This window comes from Chenopodium quinoa, unplaced genomic scaffold (assembly GCF_001683475.1).
Source record: "Chenopodium quinoa cultivar QQ74 unplaced genomic scaffold, ASM168347v1, whole genome shotgun sequence".
NCBI classification, from domain to species: Eukaryota; Viridiplantae; Streptophyta; class Magnoliopsida; order Caryophyllales; family Amaranthaceae; genus Chenopodium; species Chenopodium quinoa.
In genome coordinates, this window is record NW_018743284.1 from 706,758 (window position 1) to 721,160 (window position 14,403).

Consider the following 14,403-nt stretch of genomic DNA (forward strand, 5'->3'; position numbering starts at 1 on the left):
TGTTACAAGTTTAAAGTGTACTTTCTGACTTTCTTGTGTGTTACTCGTACCTAATAATCTTATGAGTTTTGTAGGTGCTAGTGTGTTGATGTTTTTGATGATGTTGGGAAGTAGAGTTGTGGATGTACGAAGACAGGACATTTTGTTACTAATATATTTACAAAGAGTAGATCTCTGTTACAAGTACTAGTACGACCTTTCCACTTAATAAATAATATGTATTTTTCATTAGAATGAAAAACTTGGGCTCTTTCTGAAGAGTTATGTCTTACTCCGTAAGAATGTTTGCAGAAGAAATAACAGGTAGTTCTCTAGCTGCCACGAAAAAAAAAATCAAATTTTAAATTAACAAAAAGCATACAATTAATTCTTGCAACTGCTACTTAAGTTATCATCTAACGGGGGTTTAACCTAGTAAAAAAATAGAGATGAATAGCCAAAATGAAAAAAGTAAAGAAAAAAGGAACAAAAGGAGTAGTATCTTTGTTAAAACTTAAAAGTGTAAAAATGAAAAAATGATAATCCCTTTATTTAAGCGTTTCCAAAAGTTACATTTCAATAGATCAATGTAAATTATTTTACACATTTCTCTTCATATATGCCTACTTCCAATACAACTATTCTCATACATTACTAAAATAATTAACTAAATCCAATGAAATTATTTCTAAATACATAACTATTTACCTATTTCCAACGCAAATAATTATTCTTATTTCCAACGTTGAATTAATATTTCATATATGTGATATGTAATAATTACTTTTCACTATCTTATTTATTTTTCTTAATAACCTCGTAACATCACCAAACGTAGCTTGAATTTACAATAGTCTAACTATCTACTTATTTTTGGCCTTGACAATAATAGGACTTCTAACAACATGTTTAGCATCGGACCATACCAAGCTTCCAAAAATGTAATCGGTGGAGAGATGATTGATATCCGCTGTAAGGATAAGTTTAAACACAATGATTTGATCTTTTTGAGAGAACACCAAAGTCTTAGGCTCCACCATAATTGAGACACCCGGCGGCGGCTCAATCCGTGGAACGTAGGTTCCTGGTGGTCCAACATTCTTCAACTTCCGAGTAACTATCGCATTGCCGGTAAAATTCACGATAGATATGGAAGGATAATTGAAATCCAAGATGTTGAAGGAGCGCGGGCATTTGTAAGAATGTTGTTGGCTAAATTCTTTAAGAGTTGTACTCTCAGGAGGATATGCACATATGAAGTTTAGGTAATCATATTGGTTCATGTCATATACCAACCCTGGATCCATTGCCATATTGGGTTTAACATGGCCCGATCCGTATGCAAATGGTGTAGCATCACTTGTCTTATTACTATCACGTATAGGCATCCCATCATTGTCTAGGGGACTTGCTGCATTATTATATATAGAGTACACAAGCAAATGTTAGGTTGCTTACACAAACGATATAATAATAAGGTTTTAAAAACTCACCTGACTCGACCTAATCAAATATTATGAATAGTATGACTCAACTTTAAACTAGACCTGACATTATTAAACTGGATCCATACTTCTGAATTGACACCTAATATATCATATCATGTTGCACGTGTAAAGAACATATATACCTGTTGTCATGATTGCGGATTTAATAGCTGCAGTACTCCAATCCGGATGTACCTTCTTAATAAGAGCCGCAATACCAGCAACATGAGGAGTTGCCATTGATGTTCCGGTTTTCATGCAATAAGAACTTTGAAAGATTTCTGGAGGGCATGCAGCGAGAATATCTACCCCAGGAGCTGTAACATCAGGCTGTAGTAGATGGATACGCACAAGGTAAAATTACTTTAAATAACTATATTGTGCATGCTAAGGAATCCATTTTATGAATGAATTTATTATAGAATCCCTCTGTCCCTATTTGTTTGCCCCATATTCCTTTCTAAGATGGCCCTTAAAGATTTCTCTGTTTCCACCGTTAACCCCGCATGCATACATTAATAAGTATAAAAGACAAAGATACTCTTAATTACCTACTTCCTATATTTTGGTTCAATCCTTAATATAATACATTTCGACGAGACAAACAAATAGGAATGAAAGAAGTAATAATTAGATCAAATAAAAATAATGAGTACGTATACCTTTAAAATACCAGGGTTATTCTGGTTTGGACCCCTCGATGAGAAAGAACCCATGATCGGAGATGGCTTTACTCCCAATGTATTTGTTACGCCACTGATTGACGCGGTTGGAGTCCTGTTACAAATTACAATCTTTATTTCTTAGATATTCATATATTATTTACAAAACTAAATATAATCGTCTCACCTTCTTAATTCTAATTTTTGACTTTTATTTACTTGCAATACAGCCTTGTTGCATGCATTTTGAGGCCAAAATTATACAATGTAAACAAACAAATTAAATAAATATAATTTTTACACATATACAGTACCTAACCTTCTCTATTCTCGCTATTAAAATGATTATTATGATTAAAATTGTTTGTTTACCTTCATTAGTCACCTCCTAAAAGTGTGTGACCATAATTGTGTTGCAAGTAAAAGAAAACAGTGGAAGTATATATCATGATCTTCCACCGTACTAGCATCAATTTCATACATATCCAAGAGCAAACTTAGTTAAATAAAAAGAAAAAACCTACCTCATGGCTCGATTTAATCCATAAATTTGAAGTGAAATAAACATATATAGCTAAAGTTGTAACACCATATCTATGCACAAAAAACAGGAAATGAATAGAGGTGATCAAAGTTGACCCGGCCCAATTTTGGGCGGGTTTCGAGCATAAATTTTCGGCCCGAAATCGGGCTGGGCCATGTCCGACCCGATTTTTTTTTTTATTTTGGGCAGGTTTGGAAATGCGTTTTTATGCATACTTAGCTGATTTTTTTGGCCCGCCCCGAAATGGCCCGAAAAGCCCGCCCGACTCGACCATTTTGGACGGGTTTGGGCACAAAAATTTCGGCCCGAAGTTTGGCCCGCCCTGAAAATGGGCATAACTTTTTAGCTTTGGCCCGACCCGGCCCGCCCAATGATCACCTCTAGAAATGAGGTAGGTGTTATAAATTGATCTTACCTTGTAGAGTTAATATAAGAAAAAAGAGTTTCGCCGTCTTTATAGCTAAGAACTATAGTGTTGACTGCATGAAATTGGCTAAGGGTAAATCCATCTCCTATCTTCTCTTCATATACAAAGATCATCCCAACAGCCCCAGCATCTCTAGCTACAACACTAGCCAATGTTTCATCTTTTGCAACAATTCTTCCAGCGTTGCGACATACCAAAATCTTTCCCGTCACCTTCGTAACATCGATACTTCCTCCTTGACATAATGATCTACATCCAACGTCACATGCATATCATATCGATCATAAAAAGAAATAACATATGATTTGTATTAGCAATTTTAATAAGTTGTAATCTAGCTTAACAATTCAATAATTATACAATGTAATACAGTATAAAATCTATTACTAGGCCTCAACCATCGGATTAAGTTTTTGGTTGAGATTATCCTTTAACAGAGTATCAAAGATAATGTAACAAGAAGGTTACGAGCTCGAATCTCAGCCACCACCTCCTTTAAAAATAAAATGTTAAGCGATGGGTATGTTAGGGACTCAACCAACAACATAAATTTTTTGTTGAGGTGGTTTTTAACTTAATTATTTAAAAGTATATTAAAAAAATAAATAAAAAAATAAAAATTAAGAAGAAGAAGATTAATCAAACTTACGCATCGCTAACATTAGCACCAGATATGCGAGCATCTGCACCAGTGATTAGTGGGTACAATTCACTAGGAACATCAACTTTTGATACAAAATCATAAAACCGTGTACCCTGCAGTAAATAGTTTAATTTTAATTTATTACTCCATATTGAATTTTGGGAAAAGGAGTTTAGAATAATTATATTACCCACTTGAAACTATGATTCCATGATTGTCAAAGCAAGTTAGGTAATAAGAGGCTTAGAATTTCTTTTTAAGAAATAATTTCTCTGTTGTTTTTATTCGGTTGACACTTTTTTTTTTTTTTTTCTTTTTTTTATATCATGTTTTCTAACGGACAAGTTTAACCATCTCATCAATCAATATATAGCATATAAATATATGTGCATATACATACATACCTTGATCTTTTGATTGTTGCCGAGCAGAACGTGAGCAGAAAAAACACGATCAATAGTAGACGCACCAACAGATAGCACCCATGGATAATTATTTGCAGCAGTCCCGGCATTCGGCCCACTATTTCCCGCACCAGCAATAGTGAGGATGCCATTCTTCATGGCATGGAAGGTAGCAATTCCCGTACCATCATCTAGATAAGCACTATTGTTTGATGCTTGAGAATAATTTATAACGTCAACGCCATCATCAATAGCAGCTTCGAAAGCAGCCATTACATCTATTTCATTGCTTCCTATGGTTTTAAATGTAGGGCATTGAACGTTCCAATTCGTCTTGTAGGCCACCAATCGCGCTTTTGGTGCCATTCCTATAGCTGTCCCATTCGCGAGTCCTCCCCAGCTTGCGAATGGGACGATACTCCCTCCCGCCGTTGATAGGGTGTGGGTGCCATGCCCGTCTGTGTCATCTCTAGGGCTCAACTTTTGATTGAAAGTACAATTTTCTTGTAAATTACTATTCTTCTCCATGGCCTTGTAAAAATATCTGGCTCCTATAAGCTTCCTGGATTTACATGAATTTTTTTAAATAAAAAAAATTCAAAATGAGACCTTTAAAAAAACAAGATTAAAAAGTAATGAATACATACAGTACAGTATTGTAAGAAGTAAAGTTGATGATATAATGACCTATTGCACTTGAATGTCGGATCATATTTATTTTCGCAGGCTCCTTTGAACTTTTTGGGAATCGGGCCATAGTTTTCATCATCAGAAAAGCTTTGAATCTCCGGCCACACACCTATCTCAAATTTCAATACATAGTACATAAAAATAAAGTGTCATGCAGCTCTCGAGGCATTAGATCATCTAACATTCTAATATACTTCCTCATTAAAATGGTATTAATTTTAGAAAATATGTGTCAAAATCACACGTCAATCGCTGTAATTAATGTTTATTCATGTACGTTAATATTTGTACTTTTTAATAATTTTATCTAACGCCCTTATGCATTCATTTAATTATTGTAAAAATCGTTAGGAAAAATAGCCATTAATAATACAACCTATGGCTGGTTATTTTATAATAATACAACCTTTGAATTATTTTATAATAATATATCCTTTGGGGAAGTTAATTTTAAACCAGACAAAAAACTTATAACCTAAAAAACAGGTTACATTTGAAATGTTATCATTAGAGCACTAGCAATGGTGAGAAATTTTTTTGCTCATGAGCATTTTTTGTGAGGAAAAAAAAATGATCAATGGTTACAATGGTGAGAATTTGTCGAAATGGAAAAAAAGCCCATGAGCATTTTTAAAAAAGCTCAAAACTTGAGCATTTTTTGTGATGAACAGTAACTCAAGTGGGGCCCAAACCTGGCAGACCCACTAAAAAAATTTCGCCCACCCCACCATCAAAACGACGCGTTTTGATGAAGCTGCCTCAAAGGCGCGCCTCAAAAAGCGTCGTTTTGAGTTTCCGGATTTTTAAAAAAAAAAAAGCTTAGTGCGTCTGACGCGTGCAGGGTGTTGGCGAATGACGAGGCGACGCGTGGCAGCTACAGCGGAGTAGCCAATCAGAAAATACTAGCCGTTTACAACGGTTATTTATTTATAATCTATTTTCAGAAAAATATATTTTGTAAAAAAAAAAAAAAAAATTACCAACGGTCATAAAATTAAATTCTCTATAAATAGACATGCATTTTGATATATTTTGATATAATTTCGTAAACACTTTAAATCCTCCACATTTTAATTTTCTTAAAAGTATTTTTAATTTGTAGAAGAATATTGTTGTTGCAATTCAGCCATATTCAGGTAAATAATTTTTTTTTAATTATTAAAATCAGTTATATAATATAATTAGTATATATGTGATTTTGTAAAAAAAAAATATAATTGTAGGCCATGTAATTATATTGCAATATGTAATTAAACAAAGTTGTGTATATTTTTTCCATAAATTTCTAAATTTGTAGTTATTAAAGTGTTGCAATTATTGGTTAATTTTTTTTGCTATATATAAATGTAGTTACGTAATAAAATTAGTATATATGTGATTTTATGGAAAACAAAAATATTATAGGCCACGAAATTAAATTGCATTATGTAATTAAACAAAGTTGTGTATATTTTCTCCATAAATTACTAAATTTGTAGTTATTTAAAGTGTTGCAATTATTGGTTAATTTTTTTTGCTATATATAAATGTAGTTACATAATAAAATTAGTATATGTTTGGTTTTTTTGGAAAAAAATCAATATTATAGGCCACGAAATTATATTGCATTATGTTATTAAACAAAGTTGTATATATTTTCTCAATAAATTTCTAAATTTATAGTTCTTAAAGTGTTGCAATTATTGGTTAATTATTTTTTTGAATATGTACATGTAGTTATGTGTTAAAATTAGTATATATGTTATATTGTGAGAAAAAAAAATTATATTGTATGGCATGTAATGTAATTGCATTATGCAATTGAAGAAAGTTGTTGATATTTTTTTGGATTTGTTGTCATTTTAATTTGTTTTTTGAGTAAATGTTTGTAACGATATTTATCTTTTGTTTTTTGATGCAGAATTTTTTAATGGATCCAAACAACCCAAATTTCCGTCAACAGTTTTCGGGTTTTAGTGATGATTTCCTAACTAATCCCGAGTTTCAATTGTTCTTGCAATGAATGGGCAATATGTCTTCGCAACCACCTCCACTGCATCAGACACCCACTGAGGTTCCCCTACAAAACCCTGCTAATGAAGATCGTACACCCGAAACTGATCTTGGTAGTAACACACTCTTCGATGAGAGCGAAGAGGAAAGCGTACCAGAGACGCCGCAGTATCCTCCTCCACCAGTTCGCTTGTTGGAACCCAACCAGGTTCCTGCACGAGCTACCCGTATTTGGTCTGTTGTGGAAGATGAAGCTCTGATTGGGTTGTACTTGCAGATTAGCGAGGATGCTATTAAAAGTACAAGCCAAAAAGCAACTAGCCTATGGCGCAATGTACATGCAGCATATCAAACTTTGCATACGCAGAAGCCGCATATAATTCCGCCAAGGCCTATTAAGAGTCTGACGTCGCACTGGAGAAGGTTGGCAGTGGACACACTGCAATGGATATCTTGCTATGATGAAGCAGGTAGACTTCCGGAGGGAGGGAGTGGTTACAAAGAAGCTGATTGTATGAAAAGTGCGGCGAAGCTTTTTCATGTCGTCCAAGGTCGCAATTTCACTTTTCCTCACGCAATTGAAATGCTTAACAAGGATCCAAAATGGAGACCAAAGCTGAGATGGTCAATGTCCTTGAAGGAAAGAAAAAGCCGCTTGTGATGCTGAGGAAGAAGGTAGTGCTGGAAGTGGGAAGAGGTCCAGAGATGATGTAGAGGATGAAACCCCTACGGATGGTTTTTCATCTGGCGGTTTACAACGACCCGAGGGTGTCAAGAAGGCAAAGGCGAAGCGTAAAGGGAAAGCAGTAGCAACAGAAAGTGGTTCGTCTGAGCTTAGCGAACGAATGAAGGAATTTGCTACAATTCGCGAGAGGGAGGCCATTCTGAAGGAAGAGAGGATCAAAATTGAAAAAGACAAGGAACAGAGGAAAAGGGAGGAACTTGACATTCATAAGATGAAAACCTGGTTTGATATGGTGCAAGCTCTGAAGAATTCGCCTACGCCACTCACTCCTGAAGAAGAGTCGTACAAGAATTTTTTACTGGGTAAATTACAAGGCTTTAAGCATGTTTGGTTGTAGTCTTTTATTTATTAAGCGCAATTTAGTCTTTTATTTTTAAGTTGTATTAGTGGTGTGGTTAATCTCAATGTAAGATGTACACTTGTGTTCTGATTTTCCAATATTGAATGACAAGTTGTTTAACAAGTTGATTTAAGTTTCCATTCATACCGACATAATTGCTTTAAATCTTTGTCATTGTGTAGTCACAGTTTTCTGATTTCACTTTATCAGAATGCTTTAACTTTGTGTCATTGATGCCGACATAATTACAATAAATCTTTGCCATTGTATAGCCACGTTTTCCTATATTCACTTTATCAGAATGCTTTACCTTTGTGTCATTGATACCGACATTATTGCACTCAAGACTTGTCACTGTCAACTAGCATAGTATACCTATTCCGTGGTTGAAAATTTGATTCCTGTACTTGGTGTGGTCATTCAGATTTGTAACCACATATTCATTTGATATTTTTGCTATATATAGTAGGCATGGTACATATCCACAACCACACCCTTTCATCAAGTAACAATATTAATACGAGATGTATTCTAGACCATCATCAAGCTCAAGTTCAAGCTCATCTTCTTCAAATACTGAAGAATATGACCAACTTGTTGATGAACTCTTCACATACCAACCCCCATCTGTCCTCATGCCCCAAACACAATCCCAACACTCTTCAAAAAAAACCTAGAGGGGGTACGAATAGAAGAGATAGGGAAATTGGACATGCCAGGTTGTTTAATGATTACTTTTCCGATAATCCTGTGTACAACACCACCCAATTTAGAAGAAGATTTCGTATGCAACGACCTTTGTTTGTACATATAATGAACAAGGTCGTTGAAGGTGATGTTTACTTCCAGCGGCGTAGGGATGCAGCTGGAAGGTTAGGTTTATCACCTCTGCAAAAATGTACAGCGGCGATAAGAATGTTAGGCTACGGCATGGCTGCGGACGCCGTGGATGAATACGTTCGGATCAGTGAGTCAACCGCTCGAGTTGCCCTTCAACGTTTTTGTACCGGTGTCATTGAGCAGTTCGGAACCGAGTACATGCGAAACCCTACAACTGATGAATTGGCCAGAATACTGCATCAAAATGAACTGCGTGGTTTTCCAGGCATGATAGGCAGCATTGATTGCATGCATTGGGAATGGAAGAACTGTCCAACGGCATGGAAAGCGCAGTACGCCGGTAGGAACAAGAAAGCAACGCTAATACTGGAAGCCGTTGCAGATCAGGATTTATGGATATGGCATTCCTTCTTTGGGATTCCTGGATCTTGTAATGACCTTAATGTCTTATACCGTTCCCCAGTGTTCGATGAGGTTCTGCATGGTCGAGCTCCTCCGGTAAATTTTACCGTTAACGGCCATGAATACAACATGGCATATTACTTAGCCGACGGTATTTATCCGAAGTGGGCAAATTTTGTTCAGGGTTATCACAACCCCTCAACTTCAAAAAGATAAATTGTTCGCTGACCACCAGGCTTGCTGCTCGAAAGGACGTTGAAAGAGCATTCGGTGTTTTGCAAGCTCGATTTGCAATAATACGAAAACCGTCACTGGAGTACGATGAGGACATACTGCGAGACATAATGAAAGCATGTATCATTATGCACAACATGATTGTTGAAGATGAGCGCCATAACTACACTCGAGCCGAAGTTCTAAGAGCCTTCTACGAAGAAGATCAACAAGAATCAACACCAGCATCAACATCTACAACGCCACCGTTTGAATTCAATGTAGGCCGACCTACAACCTTTGACTTCAACGCATTTCTACAGCGAAAAAGCTTCCCTCCGTGACAAAGAAATTCATCTATCTCTGAAACGTGATTTAGTCGAACATATTTGGCAGCGATACGGGCCACGTAATTAGGGGAGAAATTAGCACGACTTAATAGAAATAAAGCCAAGTACTATGGCGTAGCTACTTTTCCGTACGCAGTCGAGTTATTTTTTAGTTGTTGTGTTTATTTTATTTCCTAAGTTTAATTACGCATGACGTTGCAAATGTAATTGGTTTCTAGTATTGTACCGCTTTTAAAATAAATTAAAAACATTTAACAAATTTTGAGCTTTTTTTTACTATTTTTTTTATATAACGTACTTAATTTTACGACAAATTTTAACGATAAAAAAGACAAAAAATAAAAAATATAAGTTACACAAATTTAAACTAATTTTTATTTATTTGGAGTAACATTGTTAAAATATAAATGAAATAAATAAATAAAGAAGTGTTGTGTAGGAGAGAGAAAGTAATGTTGGGGTATTGAAAAAGTAAGAGAGAGAGAGTGGTGGGTGGCATTTTTTTTTGCTCACCATTGGAGAGAAAATGTGAAAAAAATTTTGCCCATGAACAAAAGTGATTTGTTGAGAGAGAAAGTGGGTAGAGAGAGAGTAGGTGAGCATTTTTTTGCTCACCATTGAGAGTGGTCTTATGTAATTTGTCTAAACATTAAAATTTGAATTATTAAAATTGATTTACAAAAAGCAAAAAAAAAAAAAAAAAGGCCCCTCCATGTCCAGCCCCTGCCCCGCTAGCCGCCGGTGACAAGCCCACCTCCCCCACCCCGAGCCTACCTACTCGCCCATCCTTAATCTCCGACCACCGGCACCACCCCCGACCCTACTCTCTTCTTCACACATCATGCCCGTCATCACCATCAATCACAAATCTCAACAAAATTAAATGGTGGAGGGCAACAATGTTGAAAATTGGTGGCGAATTGCTGAATGAGGATGGCGGATTGGTGGCAATTGGTGGCGTTGTTTGTGATTTGGTGCGCAATTGGGGAATTGGTGATGCGGGTGCAAGGAGAGATAGTAGCAGCGGCTGCTGGGTTCGTGAGGTGTGCTGTGTAGGAGTTTTTGGTGGCTGGTGGCAGCGCGGTTTGTGAGGTGGCTGCTGGTGGTAGCGGCTCGTTGGTGGAATGGTATGGTTTGTGGGAGGTGGTCTTGGTTGGCTGCGGTAGTCGGGGAGAGGTGGAATGGGGGTTGTGGGGGTGAAAATCGAGGCTGGTTGGTAGGTTATGTGGGAATTTCGGCTGGTGGTGGGGTTGGTAGCTGTGGTCGGGAAGGGGAGGGTCGGTTTTGGTGGTGATGATGGTACGAAGTGGTACAGTGGTGGTGGGGATGGCGAGAGAGGGTGGAGCAGTGGTGGTGTTTGGGGAAGGAGAGAAAAAAAAATAGAAACTTATTTAAGCCTATCATATTGTGACACGTGGCAGTGGTAACTTGTTTATCCGGGTTGCATCCGGTTATGTTTGTTTAAAATTAATACCCAAAAGTTTATATTATTACAAAATAATTAAAATGTTGTATTTTAAAAAAAAAAAAAAACGGCCTAAAGATTGTTTTGTTAATGGCAAATTTTTCAAATAGTTATGGTATTTACTTTATACTTGAATTTAATTATGTACAATATTGCTATCAGTTTTTTTTTTTTTTTTTTTTTTGACTTGTATATTTTACAAAGTTGTACTGTGTTGTACTTCTAAAATCGATGATTATAAAACGAATCATGTAATACTAATCAAATATGGTCTTTAGAAACTTTTTTTTCGTATGCTCTCAAAACGAAACAAAAAATAATATTGGATCAACGCAAAACTTACCGGAATCTATGTTTGCTAAAATGATATCATCTCCTAAGTTTGCCTTATGCCATATTGAATCTTCAAGGTTGGAAGGTGGATAATGTAATCCTAAGAAATCCGCTGATCGAGTCGTTGTCGATTCAAGAATTCGACTTTCAAATATTGATACAACACTTGGATGCTCTACATGAAAGTTAAACCATGCATTAATAAATTAGATGAAAAATATTTTTAGAATGAGCTAATTAAATTAAATAATTTCTTCATTTTTTCTAATTTTACTATTTAGGTTCTGTTTGATTTGATGTAAAACATTTTCAATGATAAATTAATATTCATGGAAAACACATTTTCAAGGAAAAAAAATTGTAAATTAGTTTTTCTTTATTTGATTGCATACAAGAAAAGTTCAGGAAAAATAAAAAATAGGAGTAGGAATGTGAAGATGGATGAGAGGGAAATAGAAAGGAGGTAAGGAAAAGGGAGGAAAATGTGATTTTCCTTGTTTTGTAAAGGAAAATATTTTCCATCATTAAGGATGCAATTTTCCACCATTGCAAAAATTGTTTTCCACCCTTCACAAACCAAAAAAAAATAAAATGAGAAAATCATTTTCCATGAATATATTTTACATCAACCCAAACGGGGCTTTAATATACCAATAGAAACGAGGGGGTAAGGCGTGAGTAAAAAAGAGAGAACTATTAGATTTAAAGCAGAAGTTGGATGATAAATAAATAAATAAATAAAATAATAAAAAAAAAACGTACGGATGTTGTATATATTTAGATTCTCTATTGTAGATGTCATATGACTTTTAATTAATGAAATATTTTTGCTATTAAAAAAAAAAATTCATCTATGCCTTACTTGAGAGTTCATTGGCCTCTTTCTTCGTGTAATGTTGCAGCAAAGCCATTATATATCTATTATAAGAATATATTATCCTTTCTGAAGATGATTCAGAATCACTGTTCCATGTATGCAAACATAATCAAACAAAAGGATAATTAATTGAAGTTCAACAATTAATTAATTACCCCTTTTCAAGTAAATAAAATATCTAAGGCAAGATACAATTAATAAATATGACACATTTGTATTATACCTCCTTAATACAGAAGAAATCAAGTCATGATGGGACTTTGTAATAGTCTCGGGACTGGCTAATAAACGAGGTTCTGCGTGGTGAGAGCCCAAGTAGACTATATAATGCTACATGCAAAAAAAAAATATAACAATGATCAAAATTAAATTTACATTTTTCTTTAATCGTCACACTTTTCTTTTACGCATATCACAGTTTGAATTCAATCGATTGCTTAGAAATCGAAGAAGATGAAGATGATCGATCAAGGCAAATTGATGACTTACCTTAGGGGCAGCATAGGTAGGTAATTGTTGTAATGAAAAAAGAAGTGATGATAATAAGAGACAATGTTGTAAAAGCATTGGAATTTGCATTGTTGAACAAAATCCTTCTTTCTCTTCTTTCCCTTTCTTTTTCAATCGATCTAAAACAAATCAGGATGATTAATATTTGTACCCCTTTTAAAATAAATTTCTCTTTAAAATTTTGTTTAGATAGTAAGGAGTATGATTAACTTATAGATAGCTAATTAATTCTACCTTAATTACATAGCACAGAAATTTGCAATGAATGGGTGGAGAAATTCTTTGCTATTCCAAATTATTACAAGTGGGTGATTATATTGACAAATTATATTATAAAGACATTTTCAACTAAATTTGCAATTTTTTAACCACATTTTCTCCTCAACATTCTATATGTGGTTGGTGTAACCGTGTAATTATATGAATAAACTAGTTTATGAACAATTGATAAAAAAAAAATACTTTTTATATATAAGGCCAATGATTTGCATTGGACATTATAGATAAAGAAATTTGAAGGACATGAAATGAGGTATACTGTACGTCTATACAATGCAATATTACGAAAATTACAAGTAAACCCAGCCCAAGATAACACATACTTCTTTTGTTCTTTTTTACTTGACTTGTTTCATTTATCACGCTTGCCAATGCAGAACTTTAACTATCAATAACATCAATTCTCCATAAGTAAAAATTATAAAAGTTATATATTATGATAGTACTTATTGAGACGAAACTAACAATATCCCACATGAGTATGTTTTTCCTTACATATAATTCACAAAAGACGGTCAAAGAAGAGGTGTTGAATAGTGTAAAAGTCAAAGCGAGTCAAGTTAAAAAAAACGGAGGAAGTACATGAAAATTGTCACTGTGACTTAACAAGCCACGCCACGCCATGCGCACGCATATCCTATATTTCCCAATATTGTTTAAAGCATGTGATTTCATGTCGTCCTTTTAATATGTCAAAAGAATTTATACCCAAATGTATATTTATTGAGAAAATGTTTATGATAAATAAAAATTCTTAATTATTCTTCATTATTACCACTCTCTTCGTTTCTCGAAAGAAGGTAGCGTTTGGTGATTTTACACATATATCTTTTGTCAACTATTGAGGCAATTAATGGGACTCGGGAGTATATCATATTTATATTTTCGTAGAAGTTAGACCAATCATATTTTAAACTTTGAAATTGGGTAATAAAATTAAGAATAAAAAAAATAAAAAAAGTTGCACTACTTTTAGTAGCTAATCAATCGAGCATATATATATATATGATGAGTAATTTGTAGTATCAAAAATATTCTTATACGGAGTATTAATTATACAATTAAGTTTATTTCGGTCCCCCTATACCCCATGCATGTTTCAATATTCTATTTGAAAGGAACGGTAGATAAGATTTGAGCCCGTAACTTTTATATTACGCTGACTTGAGCTAGTCCTTTAATATCATCTGCTAATTAATCTTATATGATTATTGCAGATGT

General features: G+C 34.6%; 1 protein-coding gene across 1 annotated transcript; it reads right to left on the minus strand.

Annotated features, from left to right (window-relative positions):
- Positions 1-332: 332 nt before the first annotated feature.
- On the minus strand, positions 333-13,094 carry LOC110735527 (subtilisin-like protease SBT5.4). The gene is made up of 11 exons (XM_021915721.1): positions 12,883-13,094; positions 12,617-12,723; positions 12,379-12,479; positions 11,527-11,691; positions 4,834-4,945; positions 4,147-4,708; positions 3,749-3,855; positions 3,088-3,348; positions 2,129-2,243; positions 1,610-1,796; positions 333-1,390 (listed from the first exon to the last, which is right to left on the minus strand). Exons 1-11 carry the CDS (start codon positions 12,970-12,972, stop codon positions 843-845), a joined length of 2,355 nt encoding a protein of 784 aa, XP_021771413.1. The 5' UTR covers positions 12,973-13,094; the 3' UTR covers positions 333-842.
- Between the last annotated feature and the right edge of the window lie 1,309 nt (positions 13,095-14,403).

Excerpts from the sequence above, each read along its gene's own strand:
- LOC110735527 (XM_021915721.1), bottom strand. The coding sequence starts at position 12,972 with ATGCAAATTCCAATGCTTTTACAACATTGTCTCTTATTATCATCACTT. Across the intron at positions 3,349-3,748 it reads GGTGCTAATGTTAGCGATGC|ATCATTATGTCAAGGAGGAA; the intron begins GTAAGTTTGATT and ends CGTTGGATGTAG. Across the intron at positions 2,244-3,087 it reads TCTTATATTAACTCTACAAG|GACTCCAACCGCGTCAATCA; the intron begins GTAAGATCAATT and ends AATTTGTAACAG.